The sequence below is a fragment of the Fusarium verticillioides genome, chromosome 2 (genome assembly GCF_000149555.1).
Source record: "Fusarium verticillioides 7600 chromosome 2, whole genome shotgun sequence".
Lineage (NCBI taxonomy): Eukaryota > Fungi > Ascomycota > Sordariomycetes > Hypocreales > Nectriaceae > Fusarium > Fusarium verticillioides.
This window is the reverse complement of record NC_031676.1, coordinates 4,278,272-4,296,548: the sequence shown is the minus strand read 5'-3', so window position 1 is coordinate 4,296,548 and position 18,277 is coordinate 4,278,272. Positions and strand designations below refer to the sequence as shown.

The 18,277-nt window shown below is 50.7% G+C and overlaps 7 protein-coding genes across 9 annotated transcripts; 4 read left to right on the top strand and 3 right to left on the bottom strand.

The window, feature by feature from the left end:
* Positions 1-810: 810 nt before the first annotated feature.
* Positions 811-1,839, bottom strand: FVEG_03579 (hypothetical protein; the record flags this gene model as incomplete). Its single annotated transcript, XM_018891185.1, has 2 exons — positions 811-1,487; positions 1,542-1,839. 2 exons carry the CDS (start codon positions 1,837-1,839, stop codon positions 811-813), a joined length of 975 nt encoding a protein of 324 aa, XP_018747655.1.
* FVEG_03580 (hypothetical protein) lies at positions 821-8,606 on the top strand. 2 transcript variants are annotated; one of them, XM_018891187.1, is made up of 4 exons: positions 821-1,449; positions 1,534-4,014; positions 4,468-5,397; positions 5,449-8,606. In XM_018891187.1, the coding sequence occupies exons 2-4, from the start codon at positions 3,988-3,990 to the stop codon at positions 5,752-5,754; spliced, it is 1,263 nt and encodes a 420-aa protein (XP_018747657.1). In that variant the 5' UTR covers positions 821-1,449; positions 1,534-3,987; the 3' UTR covers positions 5,755-8,606. The 2 variants fall into 2 exon arrangements, with proteins under 2 accessions (XP_018747657.1, XP_018747656.1); XM_018891186.1 differs by having other exon boundaries at positions 821-4,014.
* Positions 6,139-10,768, bottom strand: FVEG_03581 (hypothetical protein). Its single transcript, XM_018891188.1, has 5 exons — positions 8,613-10,768; positions 8,253-8,566; positions 8,033-8,206; positions 6,749-7,988; positions 6,139-6,699 (listed from the first exon to the last, which is right to left on the bottom strand). Exons 1-5 carry the CDS (start codon positions 10,687-10,689, stop codon positions 6,221-6,223), a joined length of 4,284 nt encoding a protein of 1,427 aa, XP_018747658.1. The 5' UTR covers positions 10,690-10,768; the 3' UTR covers positions 6,139-6,220.
* A 146-nt stretch (positions 10,769-10,914) lies between these two features.
* On the top strand, positions 10,915-14,895 carry FVEG_03582 (hypothetical protein). The gene has a single exon (XM_018891189.1). It carries the CDS (start codon positions 11,233-11,235, stop codon positions 13,018-13,020), a length of 1,788 nt encoding a protein of 595 aa, XP_018747659.1. The 5' UTR covers positions 10,915-11,232; the 3' UTR covers positions 13,021-14,895.
* On the bottom strand, positions 13,014-14,837 carry FVEG_03583 (hypothetical protein). Of its 2 annotated transcripts, XM_018891191.1 has the most exons (3): positions 14,193-14,359; positions 13,469-14,143; positions 13,096-13,400 (listed from the first exon to the last, which is right to left on the bottom strand). In XM_018891191.1, exons 1-3 carry the CDS (start codon positions 14,279-14,281, stop codon positions 13,397-13,399), a joined length of 768 nt encoding a protein of 255 aa, XP_018747661.1. In that variant the 5' UTR covers positions 14,282-14,359; the 3' UTR covers positions 13,096-13,396. The 2 variants fall into 2 exon arrangements, with proteins under 2 accessions (XP_018747660.1, XP_018747661.1); XM_018891190.1 differs by having other exon boundaries at positions 13,014-14,143; positions 14,193-14,837.
* Positions 14,896-15,278: 383 nt separating the features above from the next.
* On the top strand, positions 15,279-16,775 carry FVEG_03584 (hypothetical protein; the record flags this gene model as incomplete). The annotated part of the gene is made up of 1 exon (XM_018891192.1): positions 15,279-16,775. The coding sequence occupies one exon, from the start codon at positions 15,279-15,281 to the stop codon at positions 16,773-16,775; it is 1,497 nt and encodes a 498-aa protein (XP_018747662.1).
* A 441-nt stretch (positions 16,776-17,216) lies between these two features.
* On the top strand, positions 17,217-18,185 carry FVEG_03585 (cytochrome-b5 reductase; the record flags this gene model as incomplete). Its single annotated transcript, XM_018891193.1, has 3 exons — positions 17,217-17,478; positions 17,526-17,603; positions 17,650-18,185. The coding sequence occupies 3 exons, from the start codon at positions 17,217-17,219 to the stop codon at positions 18,183-18,185; spliced, it is 876 nt and encodes a 291-aa protein (XP_018747663.1).
* Between the last annotated feature and the right edge of the window lie 92 nt (positions 18,186-18,277).

The following is an 18,277-nucleotide window of genomic DNA, read 5'->3' as shown; positions in this document are numbered from 1 at the left end:
CCGTTGAAGTTGGGGGCCGTGGAATAACTAACACAAGCCCACGCGTTTCCGGGACTTTTCCTATTGCCGTTGCCCAAGCCTCGATCACATGAATGTGAGAGGAGGTCCGTGCGCTAGCCGTGATAGCCAATGCATCTTGTGAAGCTATTCAAACCGTGGTGCAGTCTACAAGACACTAATGCAGATAGCCAAGATGATAGTGAAATAGTTTCAACTAACATTTTTTCCTCTCCCTAACAAGCTGAAAAGTCATGAAAACTCCCGCACGTGGCCCCAACTCATGTTTCATTTCCATCCCTCAAGTCCTCTTCTGTCCAGTGTCAAAGCTAGCACTCATATCATGCTACAGCAATTGCCTCATCCACATTCCACCTCGTTCAGCTGATGTATCCTCTTCTCAGCTCAAGGCCCTCCCTTGCCTGCTCTTTTCAAGAGCCGAATGTCACGTCATGTCAATACGCACGATGTCACATTGTGCTGTGACTTATCCGGCCATCCGGTCTTGTTTTGCGTCGTCCGCAGACACCCGATTCGCATCTTGCTTTTTCCTCGATTGGGTCATGCATCGAATTTGATCCTCGGTAGCCTGGAGCAACACGAAACTTCACTACCCCAATCTTCTAGAATGATAACCGAGTCCAAGCCCATCCCGAGACAATCCGCCCCGTTTCACCGTGGCGAGCGATCCGGCATACTTTTGTACCCCCATGACTCCATCTGTTCTGACGTCGGGTTTCTGTTGGTTCTCCCGATATAAAAAACGTATGACTTTTGTGAACTGTAATCGATGATGACATGGAACCAGCTATGTCAAGACTGGAGAAAAGAAGGTCGCTGGGAAGATCCTCGGCCCCGGCCAGTCTCCTTCAGCCCAATATGATGCACCGCATTTCCAATCTTGACCTTGATGCCAGCAACGCTAATCTCCCATTTCCGAATGTCATCAAACTTGGGTTGTCTGAACAATCGCAGTGTCTTGAGTGTCATCTCATCAGCTGGTAGGTGAAAGGTCCAACCAATGGATATATGGAACGCATCTCCCACTGGCTCATTGGCTTTCCCTTGATACAGTGGAGATTGTCCATAACGTGTTGCAACCGTGTTACTCTTTGTCAACAATGAAGTAAGCTCTGGGTTCAAAGGTTTGACTCCATCTTTATTGTCGGCATGGGACTTGGGGCCACTGGCGACACGAAGGACGAGAAACGTGCGATCCGAATCTGGTGACCTGTACCATGCGAGCCCTTGTGGTCGAACAACAAAGGGAGCGATGCCACTGTTGTCGAGTGTTTTTGTTATCTTGTCCAAGAACCCATCCTTGTTCCCTGTGGTAAGGGACAGTGGCCGAGACAGACTGATATGAAGGGGTAGAGGTGATCCCAGGTCGCTTGTCAGGAAGTTGTGAAGCTTGATCTCATTTGACACTGCCTTCTCAATGCCAGCTATGAGGTTCGTCAACAAGCCATGCTGTTTTGTTGAGGGATGCCCTGAAGAAAGTCAGCTTTTCATGGATTGAAGTTGAGATGACGACAGGAACTCACATTCGATGTAAACATGACTGGGCCAGTTACCAACTACATGAGGAACTTGGCGCTTCCTCCCTTGGTGCAGACTCGGATCGTCAACGACACTCTGTCGAACAGTAGAGGCATACAAATCATGAAAGGTATCGGGCAACGGAGGCATAGACGAAGCATCCGCGTCTTTGCTCACGGAGCGAGCATCTCCATCTGTACTCCGGGAGGAGTGGGTCGCGATGCCGTCAACTCCCTTACGGCGTTTGACACGGTCGGAGCTCTCGTCGTCGGACTCTGAGGAGGAATAATCGACAAGGGCCATTGATTCAAACCCGATAGCCCGTGTCGGAGCTTTATGTACGTCATACAGACGTAATCTTTTGGTGTTTCCTTTATCTCCAGATTGAGAGCGGATAATCGGCCTGTCGTGGGTTGTCTGAATTGTGTTTGGTCTTTTTACGCGGCAATTATTCCCGGTGGGTGGGGCGAGGTGAACGGGTGACGACGATGGGGTCGTTCACCTTGACTTGAAGACCCGTTTCAACGGTGATGGCCCGGTTGCTGCGAACGGTACTACGGAGTACTTTCTGGTTGAATCGCCCGTCGTGCCTGAGTCATTTTGGCAATGATGCAATGGAAAGATCCGATGGCCGGGATGCCGGGGATCTAGATACTTTTGCTGCTGATCCGCGTATCGATGTAGGGTAGCAACGGGACGTCATGGCAGATAAAATGCGTCAGTTCTGGGGCCAAGCAAAGAAAGTTCCTTGGCCGAGATATCCAGACATCGGACGATCTAGTAAGGTGCCATTGAAAAAGGTACAAACCTTGAGGCTAAAAATATGAAGCTGAGGGTGTAGAGCAGATGCGACTCTGCTGGTGTGGAATTTGCTGGCGTTGAACTCACAAGGATCCATTGAATTCACAATCTAAGCTCTGTGATAAGAATGCCAAAGCCTCGACCCTTGATACTGATTCGGACGATAGTTATGGACTTTTTCTACTCCATAGTTTGTGTTCTAATTACAGGTGCCGGCATTGAACTGGTCAATGCAATGCTGCAAAATGGTAGCGGTCTGTGATATCTTCCATTGCCGGACTGGACTCGTCTTCCCCGCCGGCCTGGTCGAGGTGGCCCAGGCGTCGAGCGTCGAGTTGGGATCCGCCAGCTGTCATCCGTTTCTTTTACAGTAGCCTTTGAAACACCAACGGGGCTAAAAAGTCCCTACAAGCAGTAGCGAGCTCGTTAGGCGAAGACCCTTTTTAGACAAGGTTTTGCATGCAGTGACCGAGATGGGTTTTGATGCATCAGGTGACTGACCAAATGGCGAGGTTCTCTTGGCTGTTCCGTTCGTTCGACAACTGGCATTCCATCATTTCGTCTTCTTCATGCGATACCCACTGCTAAGCCTTTTAGCTCTATCTTTGTTTCTTTGGGACGCGCGTTGAGGCTTCAAAACCTCGTGTAGCTGACGTCGCTCTCAAACCATTACTTCCGAGTGTGCCGCGGTTGGGAGAGTAAGGTTGAGCAAGGCCGATCGACCGAGCCTTGTGTGAGAGACAGACACTGGTTGACATTTGACAGTGACAATGACACTGACGTGCGGGACCGAATTGAGTGTGACTCGTCCTGCTCGTCTGGGGTCCCCTCCTCCATGACTTCTAGCCTCTACTCCGTACTATGTATTGCCCAAGATGGAAACAGCAGATGAACGGCTCTATCTGGAAAGTCCCTGATCCGTTTGAAGAGGCGTCAATAGCGTTAGCGGATGGAGCGGCTGAAGTCTGAATGGCGTGGGCAAGTTCATGTCCAAGGTGCTATTTGGATCACGAGGGGAGACGGGAAGTGCCCCTCCCCGCTAAATGATGCGCTACGGTGCCCCCTCCATCCCCCATGAGACTCTGAATGGGCGCATGATGGATTGGATTGGAGGGACCAGATAGCCAGACCAGACCGAGACCGCTCAGACTCAGCGATCTACAACCCTACCTCACTTTCTTTACCTGTACCTGCCGTACCTGTCCTGTACCTTACGTAGCTAAGAAAAAAAGAAGGCTCTTTTCTCTGTGGGTTGTCTTGAAGGGATTAGGCTGTGCATCTTGTGCTGTGCCTTCTGTAGTTGATAAATGAGCTGTATCTCCTCCCACCTTGTCTGTCCCGGTCCCTTGTCTCTTCTCCCCCAAACTTTGTCTCTTACACCGAAACACAATCAATCAATCAGTCAATCACTTTGATACGTCGCATTCACCATCAAATCGATACCGACAACAACCAAGCGAATTCGTATTAGACTATTGACCAGAAGCACAACCATCATCTTTCTCGAATACGATTTGCTTATAGGCGCCATCGCATCGCTTCTTTCAGTCAATCACCATCGCCGTCCCCGACTCAACAAGCCCGACGACTCTTTCGCAGGGACTAAACAATTCCCCAGAACCCTTCTCTCCTTCTAGAGCAGTCGCCACAATGAAGGATTCAAGCGACAAGCAATGGGTAAGTTCTTGGACCCTTACCTGAGCTAGGCTATACCTAGCTCGTGGATGTCGAATGTCAACGTCCATCATGCCCCAGTCTTTTTCCTCTTCTGTTTCTTGGTCAGGGCCGATCACTTTCTGTCTGCTTCTCCCCAACGTCATCCCCAAGCCTGCCAATGATGGAACAACGTCAGGGCCCTAGCGAGGACCCTTTATCGCTGTATTTGTTGCGTCAATGCAGATCCCTGCATCGGGCTCCAATCTTGACGTTGCTTGGCTGTTTTTCTTGGTGTTTGCCAAGTAGCAACTTTATTCCTACGTAGCTGTACACCACAGCCCGCTGTCCACGCAAGCCTGATGACGTCCTAAAAGGCAGACCACTTACATAGACTCCATATCTTCGCGCAATTACTCACTTCAACCTTTTATTTACCATTTTCTTAATCGCAAACATTCTAACTCAATTGCATAGGCCAAGGCTTACATTCTTGACCCATTGAACGATATTGAACCAAACCAAGACACCGGTATCGGCGCATCTCACAATCTTGCTGCTCAACTTCGAAACATTTCCCTTGAAGGCTCAAGTTCAAACTCGAACTCAAACTCAAACAGAGACCGCTCTCCCGAGAGAAAGCACAGGCACAGATCAAGTCATTCGAGTCAAAGACATAGCCAAGGCAGTTATCCTACTCCACCAACATCTGCCAGCCCAACTCGCGACAGCTTCCACTCCTCGAACCCTTTCTCCGACGCTGCAGCTGCGCGCCGTCAATCTTCAGCTCCCTCAGTGACTGTATCTCCCCCGGATTCTCCCCCAGGTCCATCCGAAACTCGTCGTGACCCATTCACTTCCTCTGTCAATCGGTCAGCCAGTGCTAGAGTTCCGCCTCCGCGCAATCGACCTCAAGTTTCACACAATCGCAGCTTCAGCGCCAGCAATTGCGGAGTTTCGCGACAACGCTCACTGATCCAACGATATCCCGGCGACATGTCTCATCGGCCTCTCGACATCCTTAGAAAGGAGGCTCGCGCAGCCGATCGCGCCCCCCATCTTCGTCGCAAGCAAATGCCCATGACAGACACAATTGATGCTCTGGATACCATTGGCGGAATGTATCATCATGGCGGCCCGTATGACGCCACTCTGGCAAGCCGCAACCGCAACAAGATGTACTCGCCCGTTGCTGCTGTTGAAGACTCGAACCGAGAAGCCCTTCGCGCTACTCCCAGAGAAAACATTCAAGATGCTCTGCTCAAGAAGATGCCCCTCCAAGGCACTGCTGATATTCCCAGCGGTGAGCGGGACATGAGCGGCAACACCATAGATTACGAAGAGGGTGCTGATCTCATGAGAGAACCTGATGCTATGGGTGGCGCATACAAGCGTTGGGATGGTATTGTAAGTGACATTTCTATGATGCGATCATTAAACAGTTGCTGACCTGAACAGCAATATCACCCCGATGACCTCAAGGGCAAGGGCGAGCCCTCTTACACTTACGAGAAGGACCTCAAGGAGCAGAAGCGTTTCCGCCGAGGTGAACCCGTCGAGTACGAACTCTCATCAAACATGCGAGGCAGCAAGCGTCCACCTTTCAGCCACAATCGAAGCTTCAGCGAGAACCCACGGACAACGCCTGAATTCGCAAACGGCACTGATATTCGCCGCAACAACTCGACAGGCAAACACCGTCTGAGCGACGGTATTCGACGACGTTTCGGCAGCATGCGACGCAAGAAGGTTGAGGTTGAGTAGATACCTCCAACTTTGTGATATTCTTTTTCTTGTGATTATAGCTTGGACTGGTACAGGCGTTCTGTTTCTGGGATTTATATATACGGGAGAAGGCTTGGGCGAATAGTGACGGTAAAGACTTGATGAGACAGGCGCTACTGGATATATATATGTTTTGGTTATGGCCTGTTCAGGTTTATGGAAGAAACAGACTTGGGAAAACAAAAGTCGTTTACTACTCATTTTCTTTGTTCTTTTCTTTGGCTTGTAGATGGGTCTCAGCATGTACACAGTTGTGTTTGCACTGCCACTCCTTGAAAAGACACTTTTGACATTGACGCACAACTGTGACGGTGCCAGTGAGATTATTGACTGCGATTTTCAGTTCACGTAGATACCACTGTCGCCACTTGCAAAGTTACCCTTGTAATGCCATGCCATTGAAGCTATATATTAACAAACCACGTATGACTTTTGTCCAAGATATCTAGAAATACGACAACCCACTCCATCCCAAAACACCCTCAAGCTCCTCTCTCAACTCCCCAACACCATCATAACCCCCCTTACCCGCTATCTCTGCCCTCTTCGCAGCACCAAGCTCCGCCCACCTCGCCAAAACAGCTCCATCAACAATCGCCCTTCCGCCAGCTGCTTCTACGCCTACAGGTCGTATACCATCAGGTAACCTATGCGCCTTGGCATTCAATCCGCCGTGTGGTGTAAGTGCAGGGAGTAGCTGGTTTGTTACTGACAAGAGACGACGGTAGGTTGTCTCGGGGAGCGGGACGAGTGCTGATAAGTGCCCGGATGAAGAGGCGAGGAGGAGAATGTGTGGAGGGTCTTGGGGAGAGGGATGGGAGGGGGGGAGGGTTCGAGGGAGGAGGAGTGTTGTTGAGGGGGGATTGGGGGAGACGGAGAATGAGGTTCTGTGGAGGAGGAGATGGCCCTGAAGAGATTTAGGATCTGTAATTTGTTAGTATTGCAAGAATCAGGGGAGAATGAGAGGACTCACGTTCGGGGTTAAAGTCGAGAATATGTAAATCACCATCCGCATCCGCAGCAACAATAGCCAGATCTTCACCATCCGGCAGGAAATCCGCCACCAGAACCGGTAACCGGCCATGGCTCTTACCCAAGACCTTGAAAGTATATGGCTCCTCCGTATATCCCGCGAACCAAACACCCTTGAACACATCAGCCATAAGACACAGCCCCGTACGCGGGAGTTCCCTCGCGGTGGATACGTGACAGCTCATGTCGAGGAACGCAACAGGCAAAAGGGAGCCGTCTTCCTTCAGACCGCGCACCATGCACTTCTGCCCCTGCGCGACGAGCATGAGACCTTGGGTGCCGATCTCTGAAATGGCTGTTACGCCGCCGCGGGGAATGTCTTCGCGCGCGATGGCTTTGAGACGTTTGTTGGTTTCTGGTCTGCCAGGCTCGGGGATGACGGTTACGATGTCGAAGACGTGGACGCGTCCGCGGATGGGGAGGTCTTCGCCCTTTGAGACGGCTGTGCCGACTGTGACGAGGAAGCGACGCTCTTTTGTATCTTCTGAGACTTCGAGGTGTAGTGTTTTCATGCACTCGATGGATTCGCAGGATTCAAGCTCGACTTCGTGGATGACGGTCCAACTGACCGGGCTGATGAGCTTGAGAACGCCGCGGGGCATGGTTGGTGGGAACGTGAGTGTTTCCTTGGCCCATTCTTTGTGGTAGTCGTCGTCTTTGGGGAGTTCGAAGGGCTCGCTTATCATACACCCTGCGATGTATGCGCCTGTTGGTTGATGATATGCGATGCCGCGAACATCAGCGCCCAGAGGGACTTTCTTGACTGAGATGCCGAGCTCGGTGAAGTTGGTGTCTGGTGGGAGTTGGGTTACTCGTGCGATGCCCTTGTCATCGGCATAGATGAAGCCGCGATCACAGCCTTCGGTGTGGAATGTGCTCATACCGCGAACACCGAGGCCTTGAAGACCGATGACGCGGGGGATGCTCTTGCTGGACTTTATGACGAAGCTTGGTGAAGGGCCGGGGAGGAAGACGGTGCTGTAGCCGTTGACGTTTGCGCATGGTCGGAGAGGAACGAAGCGTGGTTGTTCGACGTCGTCCTGCTCTGTCTCTACGGGGATTGTGGCTAATGTTGTGTTGGAGGTCTTTTTGAAGGAGAGGGTGACGGAGAGACTGGTTTCGCCTTCTCTTGTATGGCGAAGAGGTTCGTAGATTGTGAGGTCGTCAGTTTGGTTGCGGAGCTTGTCGTGTTAGAGAAGTTCAGTGAGGGCGAAGAGGAACTCACAATGAGGTATGGAGATTGAGAGGTGGTGTCGCCAAGATCAGCGACAAGAATCTCACGAAGGTTCTCTTTTGCTAGACCACGTCGTAGTGTGTAGTCTGCTGAAAGGTGAGGAGGCACGTAGGAGAGACCTTCGGCAACATAAACGGGCTTGGAGAGATCGGGGAGTGCGTAAACCTGTACAGTCAGTAGCTGATCTCCAATACGGAGGGTTGGAACTTACATGGAGCGCGCCAGTTGAGCTGAGCAAGAACATCATGATCTTCTCAGTCTCTGCACCCTTGTCGCCGGCACTCGGTTGGAAAGCACCCTTTATATCCGCATACAGACATCCAGAGTGCCACTTGGTATTCTGGAGAGTAGCGTCCATCTTTTCCACTTCCTCAAGCTCATTATTGCTGTCGATCTGTGCCAACATAAGACTGCTGTCGTCGCGGATGAGTAGGAGGTAAGGATCAGCAATGCTGGCGCTGGTGACCCGAGGTTCAGCACCGGTTTCTTCATCGAGCATCGGCAGGATCTGAGTGAGGCCGAGATCTAGATTTGTTAGCATGTGTGAATGTGACCCATGCAAGCGACTCACCTCCATCGTAAGATCGAACCTCAGACTTGAGGACTTGAATAATCCTCATTTGCTTCCCCATCGTTCCAGCCTCAACAGTGAACCCAGCCGCGGGATCAAACTCAGTATCCTTGAGAGTCTCGAAGCCTGCGCCAGTAAGAGCATACACATCCGACGTCTCATAACCGTCAAGATCGACCTTAGCGACTATCATGTACTTGTCATGCTGTCCAAATGTCTCGTACTCATTACCCACGCCAACGTTTCCACCGAGGGCCTTGGACATTGGCTTCTTGACAGACATGGTCCAGAAGCCCCTTGCCTCTGGAAACTCGAACCTGCCAATGATCTTGGGCTGGATGTTGCGGTTGAGAATAGCCAGTGAACCGGCTTTTCCACGTCCGACGACGCATGTAAGATGGAGATCCGAAACCACGCCTCGTGACAGAGTTGCCTCTTCACTGTCGGGATGGAGTGATAGCTTGCCAGCTGTCAAGTCCTTGATCGGGGCGATGCTGAGAAGGGTATCGTGAATGCGGAAAGTCAACTCGCCCGCTTTACCACCACCATTGAGAGCCTGAGCCGGTTTCGCGGCAGCAGATTCGGTGCCGTACAAATCATCGTCCTCATCATCTTCATCCTCGAGATCCAGATCATCCATTTCCAGCCCAATCTCCGCATCAATAAGTCTCGGCTTTCGTCTCTTTTCCTGTCCCATCTTTCTCGTCCAGCCCAACACCACAGAATCGCCAACTTCACTACCCACAAAGTATGCATTCTTGCCAAGTTTCGACGCTGTCGATGCGCGGCTCTTGATTAGATTGCCGCCGTTCTCATCTGCGACCATCCTGACGGTAAGACCCGAGACAGTTCTACCATCAATCTGGAACGTGACTATTCCAATACGACCATCGTTGAGCACAAGCAGGAGCTCGCCGTTCTCAATTGACAGTGTCTCAATGATACAGTGCTCCAGTCGCAAGTTAAGATCCGCCTGATCTGTCAAGCTGAACGAGGTAATCTGCCGAGCCATTGAGTTCACCGCCACACCATTGGACTTGCCAGACTGATCCACATGAATCAGCTCATTCTCTCCTATCAACAACGAACCGCCAACAGGCGCTGGTAGCGGAATAATCTTGAATAAATCTCGAGGAAGATCGGTAACAGAAAGAATAGTCGTCGAAGCTCGCTGCTGCAAATCCAACGTAAAGACCTTGTACGTCAAGTGATCCTTCTGGCCAAGAGAATGCGCTCGCTCTTGGCTGGATGACAGGATACCAAATGTCGGTTCTCTATACTCATGCAGAAAAGCGAAGTGAACGGGATGAAGCAGACTGGGATCAAGGAGCGGAAGACGGAGTACAAAAGATGGTGTATACGCTGGTTCTAGTGTGTCGCTATCTCCATTGGCGACTGTAGTAGACTCCTTGACGGGCCGTGGCCCATCGAGATCCTCATCCCAATCATCCATCTCCAAGTCTTCTTCCGCTTGTCTGAATGGTAGGATCGCGAGATTGCGCGAGCCGAACTGGAAAGCGGCACATCGACTACCTGGATCGGCTTCGAGGTAATTGGTATATTCGTCGAAAGAAACCTCCCATGGTGCGCCGTGTAGCTCTTCTTTCTCATAGTAGTGGATGGAGATGGTCTCGAGGTTGCTCTTCTCAGGGTCCCATACTGCCATACATAGCTTCGCGGCTTTGTATGCTATCAGGAGAGCTTCACCTCCGCATTTCGAGTGCTTCGTCTTGACCTTGGCCAAACCCGTCACGGTGCCGGACAGTGGAAGCTCCGCGACAAGAACTAGCTTCGTGAGGTTCGTGCGATCGGTTCGAACAAGCATTGTCTCGCCGCCAAGAAACGACGACTCGAGCCCATCATCGTCGTTCGCGCGGTGATCAAATTCGGGTTCAGGCTTTGCTGTCTGGGCAGGTTGGTTCTCGGGATCGAATTCAGCGGAGATGGCCTTTGTTGTAAAGATTTGGAGTAGGGATCCCTTTGCGACAACGAGATTGGTAGCTGTAGCTGAAGTGAGAGAAGCAGTCAAGGAGTGTGTTACGGCTGAGGGAGCCGCAAGCTCGGTGTAGGCCTGCATTTCAGCGAGACCATTCTTTTGTAACCGAGAAATTGGTTACTTTCTTGTGTTCGTTCGAGTCGTTCGCGATGTTGCTTTATTGAATGTTTGGCCCAAAAGAGTAGAGCTCAAAGCTCCAAGCGGATAATTGACCTCCGTTCTTCCGTATCACCCTAGCCAATCGATAAAGGTTAGTTGATGTTCCAGGGGTGAGGCAGAGCCATCTCCACTTAGCACAAACGCTAGCGTATACATTGCGTCACGAAAACATCGGCAGCTTCAAGCTCAAGCTTGACCATTTCTGATCGAAGCCACTGAATCTTGTTTTTCTACGAACTTCTCTTTCTCTGATTGATCAAAGTCAATCACGTTGTGGCACAGATCGACTCGTTAGCGACGTCACCCTTGGGTTGGGATCGATTGATCTCCCTTCAAAATCCCCGAGATCTGCTACTTTAAAAATAAAAACATCCCCAAGCCACGTCGCGACCTGGTCTAGCGGATTCACTTCGACTTTGCTTGTTGATCATCATTTGCAACAGCAGTCTTTCAATTTAATCCAAAATGGCCCACGCAGGCCTCGTCCAGACCAGTTTGATCTGGGTCGCCTATGCCGTCGCTGTCGTTCTCTGTTTCGCAGCTGCCATCATCACAACATTTACCTGGCAAACACCCCGCGAACGTTCCGTCGTTGTCAGCATCGTCGCCATCGTCAGCTTGACTTCTCTACTCGCTACGGTTCTACTGCTCCCTGTCGACATCGCTCTTGTCTCTGCGACTGCCTCTGCAACACTGGGCGCCAAGAAGGACTGGGCTACTCCCGAACGCATCGACAGTATCCTCTACACTCTCAAGGTCGTCTACTACAGTCTATACAGCTTCGATGCTCTCCTCTGTTTGATCGTCATTCCTTTCGCCTACTTCTGGCATGAGGAGTATGACGAGATCGAGGTTGAGGAGGAAGGCCGAACCCTGAGCAGCCGCTTCTTAGCCGCTGCCAAGTACACCCTCTTCTTCGTCGCATTCGTCGTCGTTCTATTCCTACTCGGGTTCTTCGTCCCTGCCGCCGGCGACAGCTCGGAGTCGCACTGGGATCTCGATTACTTCAAGAAGCTCGTTGCCCAAAACCATGGCGAAAAGGCATTGACTTTTGCACTGGGCCTTCTTCTCACCATGGGCACATTGCTCTACGTCGTTTACACTGGCGCCGGCCTTGCTCTTCTCCCTATCTCGTTCATCAAGGCAGCCCCTTCAATTTCGGCTCCCCAGCTCCATCAGACCACTGCTTCTCAACTTGAACAGAACCGCGAACGCCAGCGACAGATCGAGATGCGCAATGCTGGCCGACAAGAGGGCATGTCGCGAAAGGATCAGCGAGAGCTCGATGCTCTGGTTAGAGAAGAACAAACACTTGTTCGACGTGAGAGACTCGCGGCCGAAGCTCAGGGTGAAGGCCGCAGCAGAATCTACCAAGCTTGGCTCAAGGTCTGCGCTGTGTTCCGCCCCATCAAGCTCCTCGGTGGAATCTTCCTCCTCCTCCTGTCCCTTGTCATTTTCGTATCGATGCTCATCACTGGTATTGACAAGGCCAAGAACTCGGTTTGCAAGCAAAAGTGCGGTTACATCCTTGGCCAGATCCACGTCTTTCAGCCCATGAACTTCATCTTCGTCAAGTCTGCCAAGGCCTTCCCCGTTGACTACATCCTCATGGCTCTCCTGGTGCTTTTCTTTTTTAGCAGCTCCATCTCTGGTATCGCTACCGTGGGCATTCGCTTCCTCTGGGTTCGCATCTTCCAGATCCGCAAAGGTCGCACTGCTCCTCAGGCTCTTCTCATCGCGACTGTCTTGTTGGGTCTGATAATCTTGGCCACCAATTACGGTATCGCTATGTTGGTCGCTCCTCAGTATTCTACCTACGGAACCCAGACATTCTGCGCCAACGAGCCTGAACATCCTGGAGATCAGCCAGACTGCCGAAACCACAAGGACATGATCCACGCCTGCTCCGAAGCGCTGAAGTACAAGCACGCCAAGGATGTCTGCACACCATCAGTCATGTCAACATTCCTCAACAGCATCACAATCACATGGCCCTTCTTCGGCCTCGTCGACTTCTGGGCTCAATTCGCCTTCCTCGGCGTTTTCCTCATCGTCTTCGTCACAGCTCTCTTCCGTACTCCCAAGCTCAACCTCTCACAGATCGACGAAGAAGCCGAGGCTGACGAAGAGGAGAGTCTCCTCGCTTCAACTGGCCGACGATTCGGCGCGACATGGCAGGATGTACGAGGCAAGCCCAGCAGCTCTGGAAACGAGTCTGCTACCAACGGCAACGGCTCACAATCCGCTGCTTGAAGTTTACGTATGAAATAGTATGAGTTAGTTCAGATTGATGCAGGCATCTTGTTATTTAGCACGCCAACACGGTGGTTCGGAGTTTAGTTTCGCAATATTTGGGTATCTGCTTATAACACGCAAGGAATGGTAAATGGTAGTGAGGTCTAGCTTGAAATTGAAATCGTTTTATGCTCCCAGCGCTACCTTCTTCTTCTTTTCCTTCTCCTTCTTATCCTTCGTGAATTGTACAGCCTTGTGGCTCCTCTCATCGAAGCCAGCTTGTGGTCCTCGATGCATCTCGTACCAACACCGCGTACAGTAAACGTCATCGTCGCACCCTGGACATCGCACCGTGGCGTCCTCTAAACAAACGGTACACCAGCTTTCCACATCGTCATCTGTGTAGTTCGTCCGTGACGTTAGACGATTCACCGGTTGGCCTGATGGTTTGGATGTAGGGACTGACGGTAAGGCGAGGGAATCTTGGTCGGGAGATGGTGCGCGTAGAGCAGCGAGACGGGCGGTTATGTCATCTATATCTGCGCTTCCAGCACGCTTTGAAGAAGGGATGTCGGTGAGGTCGGAGGGAACATCGGGAAGAGCGATATCTTCTGTTTTAGAAGGAGTTTGTTCAGGTTCAGGCTCAGATTCTGGATCGGGGGTTTTGGTCTTTGCGAGGGCTGCTTCGAGTTCTGCTTCATCGCGGAAGCGGGCGATGACTTCATCGACATCTTTATTCATAGCCTCTCCATCAGAATCATCCGAGTCATCATGCTTTTTATCCTTTTCGTCTTCTGTATCCTTTGGTATTGCGTCTGCGAGTTGTTCTAGAAGTGCTTTGACCTGTGCGTCGTCTGGTTCGGGATTAAATCCTTCTTCGGGTTGTACATCGCCCAGTAGCTCTTCCAGAGTCTGGTCATCTGTTTGGAAGATAGACTCGTCTTCATCATCTACGGCTTTGGGAGAGTCCTTCTCTGGCGTCTTTTCTGGCTGGGGTGTTGGCTTTGATGGCGTTTGGGTTGTCCTTGGTGCTGGTGAAGGTGAAGGTTCATCGCCACGGTCTCGTAATGACTTGAGACGAGCTGCCAAAGTATCGTCTCGAGTTGGCGCCTTCTTACGCTCAATGAGATCAACCTTGATCCTAAGGCGATATTAGCTGACAGATCTAACTGAAGCTGGGGATGATGTACTCTGTTGATACTGGCTTATCCTGGCCTGCGCTGTTGCCCCTAAGGGCATTTAGGCGATCAAGCAGGGATTTATCGAGATCTTTAGACATAACGTGCGAGCTAGGGGGGTCGGAAATGAGCCTCTATGAAGAGTATGTGACGAGTGAGGTTGTTGATGAGATGATATGATGAAGCGAAGTGAGCTTCAGATGAGGATGGTGGGGGCGGGGTTGTTTGTGCCCAGGCTTGGCTGAGGAGTCAATTTGAGGCTCAAATTCTGGGCGTTGTTCAATGGCCATACACGTCACGATCTTATTTGTTTAAGCGAACAAAAGCGGACTTCATCAAAAATTCAGCCCTATGGATTTACCTAGGTGTAATAGAAAGACGGCATTCACCTCGACGTAGTGTATGTGCCTGACGCTGCTACAAACAGCCCTGCTCTCCACTGCAAACATCACATCATATCAAGCACTGCATTTCCATTGTTGAAGTGCCTCAATGACGCAGGAGAATACATTATAGTCGATTATATTGCCTGCCGCGTCAATTGCGGCGGAATAGGCCTTGCATTGGGGTTCAGTCACTTCAGGAATGGAGTTCATCCTGAAGGATTGCGGTGCCTCAAATACGAAATAGCTTAGATGAAGATCACCCATTAACTGACGACATACTTATGATCAGTCGAATGACAAGACATGTGAATGCCTCTACTATGCCCGTCCTGTCGTCATGAAACATCATGGCATTGATATCATGTTCAATTGCCGATGCCTCTCTAATCTAACCGCTATCTAAACGCACGCAGGAACGCACACGCGTCGCAGCCAAGACTTACGCATGCTCGGAACGTGGGCGACGCCAACTAAAGTCCACGTTCAAGCCTCTGCCGCGCATCCATCAGCTATTTTTGCCCATCAGTGCCTTGCCTAGCGTCCTGTAAAATGGGTCCATGCAGGCTGAGAATGCAGAAAATCCATGTCTCGGATCCCTTCCCTTGGATTCAATAAGCGCTAGAGAATGTTATTCAAGGTGACGTGGAATCATTAAACCAGCCGGTTTTCCTCGTATTGTTTTCATTCTTTTTGCTGTAATGTTTTCTTCACAATGCTTACTATGCCGTCGCTGCGTCTGAGCGCAAAGTCAATACAGATCACTGCTGCTATTGCGTCGATATGGCTCTTCGTCGGCGTGCTTTATCACTATCGTGATGTTTCTTTTTACACACCCAGTAATAACTTTCAGAGCTCTACGAAAACGAATTCGAACTTGCGCAATGTTGAAGCGATAAAACTTGGCGCACGATATTTTCTCGATTACCCTTTAAAAGACGAACCGAAGGCGATTTTTGGAGAAATTGGACAACGGACCGAAGTGTTGCGATCTTGGATCGAGGAATTGGAAGGGCGAGGCGATACTCGCGAGACAGCGGAACTTGTTGGACAAATTGTGGAAAAGCAATTTCCATGGCTCAATTCGAAACAGGGCGTTTCGCCGCCTCTCGTCGATATCTACAATCGTCTTGGTCTTTCGTACAATAGCAAAAGTGTCGAGGGCGAGAAAGCACCGGCTGGAATCGTTATCCCCACGGGCGAAAAAACACTCCGATTCGCATGTCATCTCATCGCAGCATTGACGCGCGTCCACAAGACCTCCCTCCCGATTCAAGTTGTATACGCAGGAGATGATGATTTATCCGCTGCTGGACGAAAAAAGATACAGCAAGCTGCTGATGGAGTCAAGATTGAAATGCTCGATGTTCTTACTGTTTTTGGTGATAGTACATTGAAGCTTGCTGATGGAGGTTGGGCGATAAAACCGTTCGCTGCATTGGCGAGCCGCTTTGAGAAGGTCATTCTTCTTGATGCAGATGCAGTTTTCTTCCAGGATCCCCGACATCTTCTTCGTCAAGATCGATTTAAAGAGACGGGCGTACTGCTGTTTCATGACCGATTGCTGTGGAAGAATGGGTTTGCGGATCGTCAGGATTGGTGGCATGATCAGATCAAGCACCCCAGCGCAGAGACAGAAAAGTCGCTTGTCTGGACGGAACGATACTCTGAGGAGGGTGATTCCGGTATTGTCGTCGTTGACAAGTCTAGACTCGACGTTCTACTCGGTCTCCTCCATATTGGATGGCAGAACTCTGAACGAGTACGAAACGGAGTTACCTACAAGATCACATACGGCGACAAAGAGAGTTGGTGGATCGGTTTCGAAGCCACAGGATCCAAATACGCCTTCTCCCCTCACTACGGCGGTATAGTCGGCTGGTTAGGTCCCAAGAAAACCGAACCCGACGCAGAGAAGAAGAAAGACGAAGAAGTCCGCGTCTGCAGCTTCGTCATCGCACACGTCGACCAGCATGAGAAACTCCTCTGGTACAACGGCGGTCTACTTAAGAACAAAGCCGTCAACCAGACAGAATTCGAAGTCCCCACGCATTGGATGATTGATCAGACGTGGCATAAAGGTGGAAGCAAGAAAGCAATGAGTTGCATGGTCGGTACGAAAGCGAGTGCTTTGACGGGAGGGGAGAAGGATGTTTTAGGGAAGACGATACAGGTAGCGAAGGACATGGATGAAAAGTTACGTCTGGTCTGATAAAAAAAGCAGACTTGTATTATGTATGTATGTGTAATGTAGAGCATCGAATAAGGATAATGCTTTGTACAAGAACGGGAGTCGGAGGTTGGAACCCCGTTGATCGACATGAAGGAATACGGGCCCCTGTAAAGCTGCCGCGGATGGTTTCTGAAACGCGTGTTCACGGTAGAAACTGTTGAAAGATTCCGGAGCCGGTGCATCTTCTTCGGCGCCGTTTCATAAGAGTTCGGGACCGTCTCACGCCATCGCGCGCCGGACATGTACGAATGTCCGTATAAAAGACCGTAAGACCGGCGAAACAAATGAGTATAAAAGAGCAAAACACGTCAGACAAACAGACTTATCTTTATTACTGTATAAACCAATCGATTCTTCAATTGATTTTCTCGACCAATTGGTTCTTTTGTTCAAATCATTTGAGAACCGAGTTTCGACAAAATGGCACTTCGCTTACCCCTTCGAACCCGCCCTGCACCGCTCATCGCTGGCCTCACGGTTGGAGCAATTGGTGTTGCAGTCTGTTCGAAAATGATGTTTGGAACAGCTTCAGCGGAATCTCGTGAAGCGCAGAAGATTTTCAAGGGGGGCTTTGCATCGGTCAAACTGCCGTTGCATAGTTCTGAGGATGAGACGCATGATACCAAGAGGTTGAGGTTCAAGCTGCCTCAAGACACTGCCGTTTCTGGACTCCCACTTACTTGTGAGTTTACTGTAGAGGGCATCTGAATCACTGCTGACTGGGTATAGCTGCTCTCTTGACGTTTACATGGCCTGAGGGATCTTGGCTACCTACACCGAGACCTTACTCTCCCATCTCACCCTCTGGTAAGTGACACGTCTGTAGGCATGCACTAGGTACTGACTTTTGTAGATGAACCCGGCTATGTAGAACTCATGGTCAAGAAATACCCCAACGGCAAAGGAAGCGGCTATCTCCACTCCCTAAAACCTGGCGACACCCTCTTCATTCTCACCACCCTCCCCGGCTACAAATGGAAGCCCAACGCCTTCTCGCACATAACCCTCATCGCCGGCGGCTGCGGCATAACACCGATCTACCAACTCGCCCAAGGGATCCTCCGCAACCCCGACGACAAAACCCGTATGACACTTGTGTTTGGCGCAAACACAGAAGAGGATGTTTTGCTGAAGAAGGAGCTTGATGCGTTTGAGAAAAAGTTTCCGGAGAGGTTTAGTGTCAAGTATACGGTTAGTAGACCGAGCGAGGGGTCGGGGATGAGGAAGGGGAGGGTTGATAGGGAGTTTTTGGAGGAGGTTGTGCCGAAGGGGACGGAGAAGGTCTTTGTTTGTGGGCCGCCGGGGATGGAGGAGGCGCTTGTTGGGAAGAGGGGAGGGGGAGTTTTGGGGGAGTTGGGGATCGAGAAGGGGAAGATTCATAAGTTTTAAGGTATGGAGAAGAGAGTGACTGGTGAAGATTGGCTGGGGTCGAGGAGACGAACAGTTATCCCACTCTGATCAAGTGTACATTAGGAGTATGA

What these genes read in the sequence shown, in the direction of transcription:
- FVEG_03580 (XM_018891187.1), top strand. Translation starts at nt 3,988, where the DNA reads ATGAAGGATTCAAGCGACAAGCAATGG. An exon ending in ATTCAAGCGACAAGCAATGG is followed by an intron (nt 4,015 to 4,467) that starts GTAAGTTCTTGG and finishes TCAATTGCATAG; the next exon opens with GCCAAGGCTTACATTCTTGA. An exon ending in ACAAGCGTTGGGATGGTATT is followed by an intron (nt 5,398 to 5,448) that starts GTAAGTGACATT and finishes TGACCTGAACAG; the next exon opens with CAATATCACCCCGATGACCT.
- FVEG_03581 (XM_018891188.1), bottom strand. Translation starts at nt 10,689, where the DNA reads ATGCAGGCCTACACCGAGCTTGCGGCTCCCTCAGCCGTAACACACTCC. An exon ending in GGTTCGATCTTACGATGGAG is followed by an intron (nt 8,567 to 8,612) that starts GTGAGTCGCTTG and finishes TAACAAATCTAG; the next exon opens with ATCTCGGCCTCACTCAGATC. An exon ending in CTCAATCTCCATACCTCATT is followed by an intron (nt 7,989 to 8,032) that starts GTGAGTTCCTCT and finishes TAACACGACAAG; the next exon opens with CTCCGCAACCAAACTGACGA.
- FVEG_03582 (XM_018891189.1), top strand. Translation starts at nt 11,233, where the DNA reads ATGGCCCACGCAGGCCTCGTCCAGACCAGTTTGATCTGGGTCGCCTAT.
- FVEG_03583 (XM_018891190.1), bottom strand. Translation starts at nt 14,281, where the DNA reads ATGTCTAAAGATCTCGATAAATCCCTGCTTGATCGCCTAAATGCCCTT. An exon ending in GATAAGCCAGTATCAACAGA is followed by an intron (nt 14,144 to 14,192) that starts GTACATCATCCC and finishes ATATCGCCTTAG; the next exon opens with GATCAAGGTTGATCTCATTG.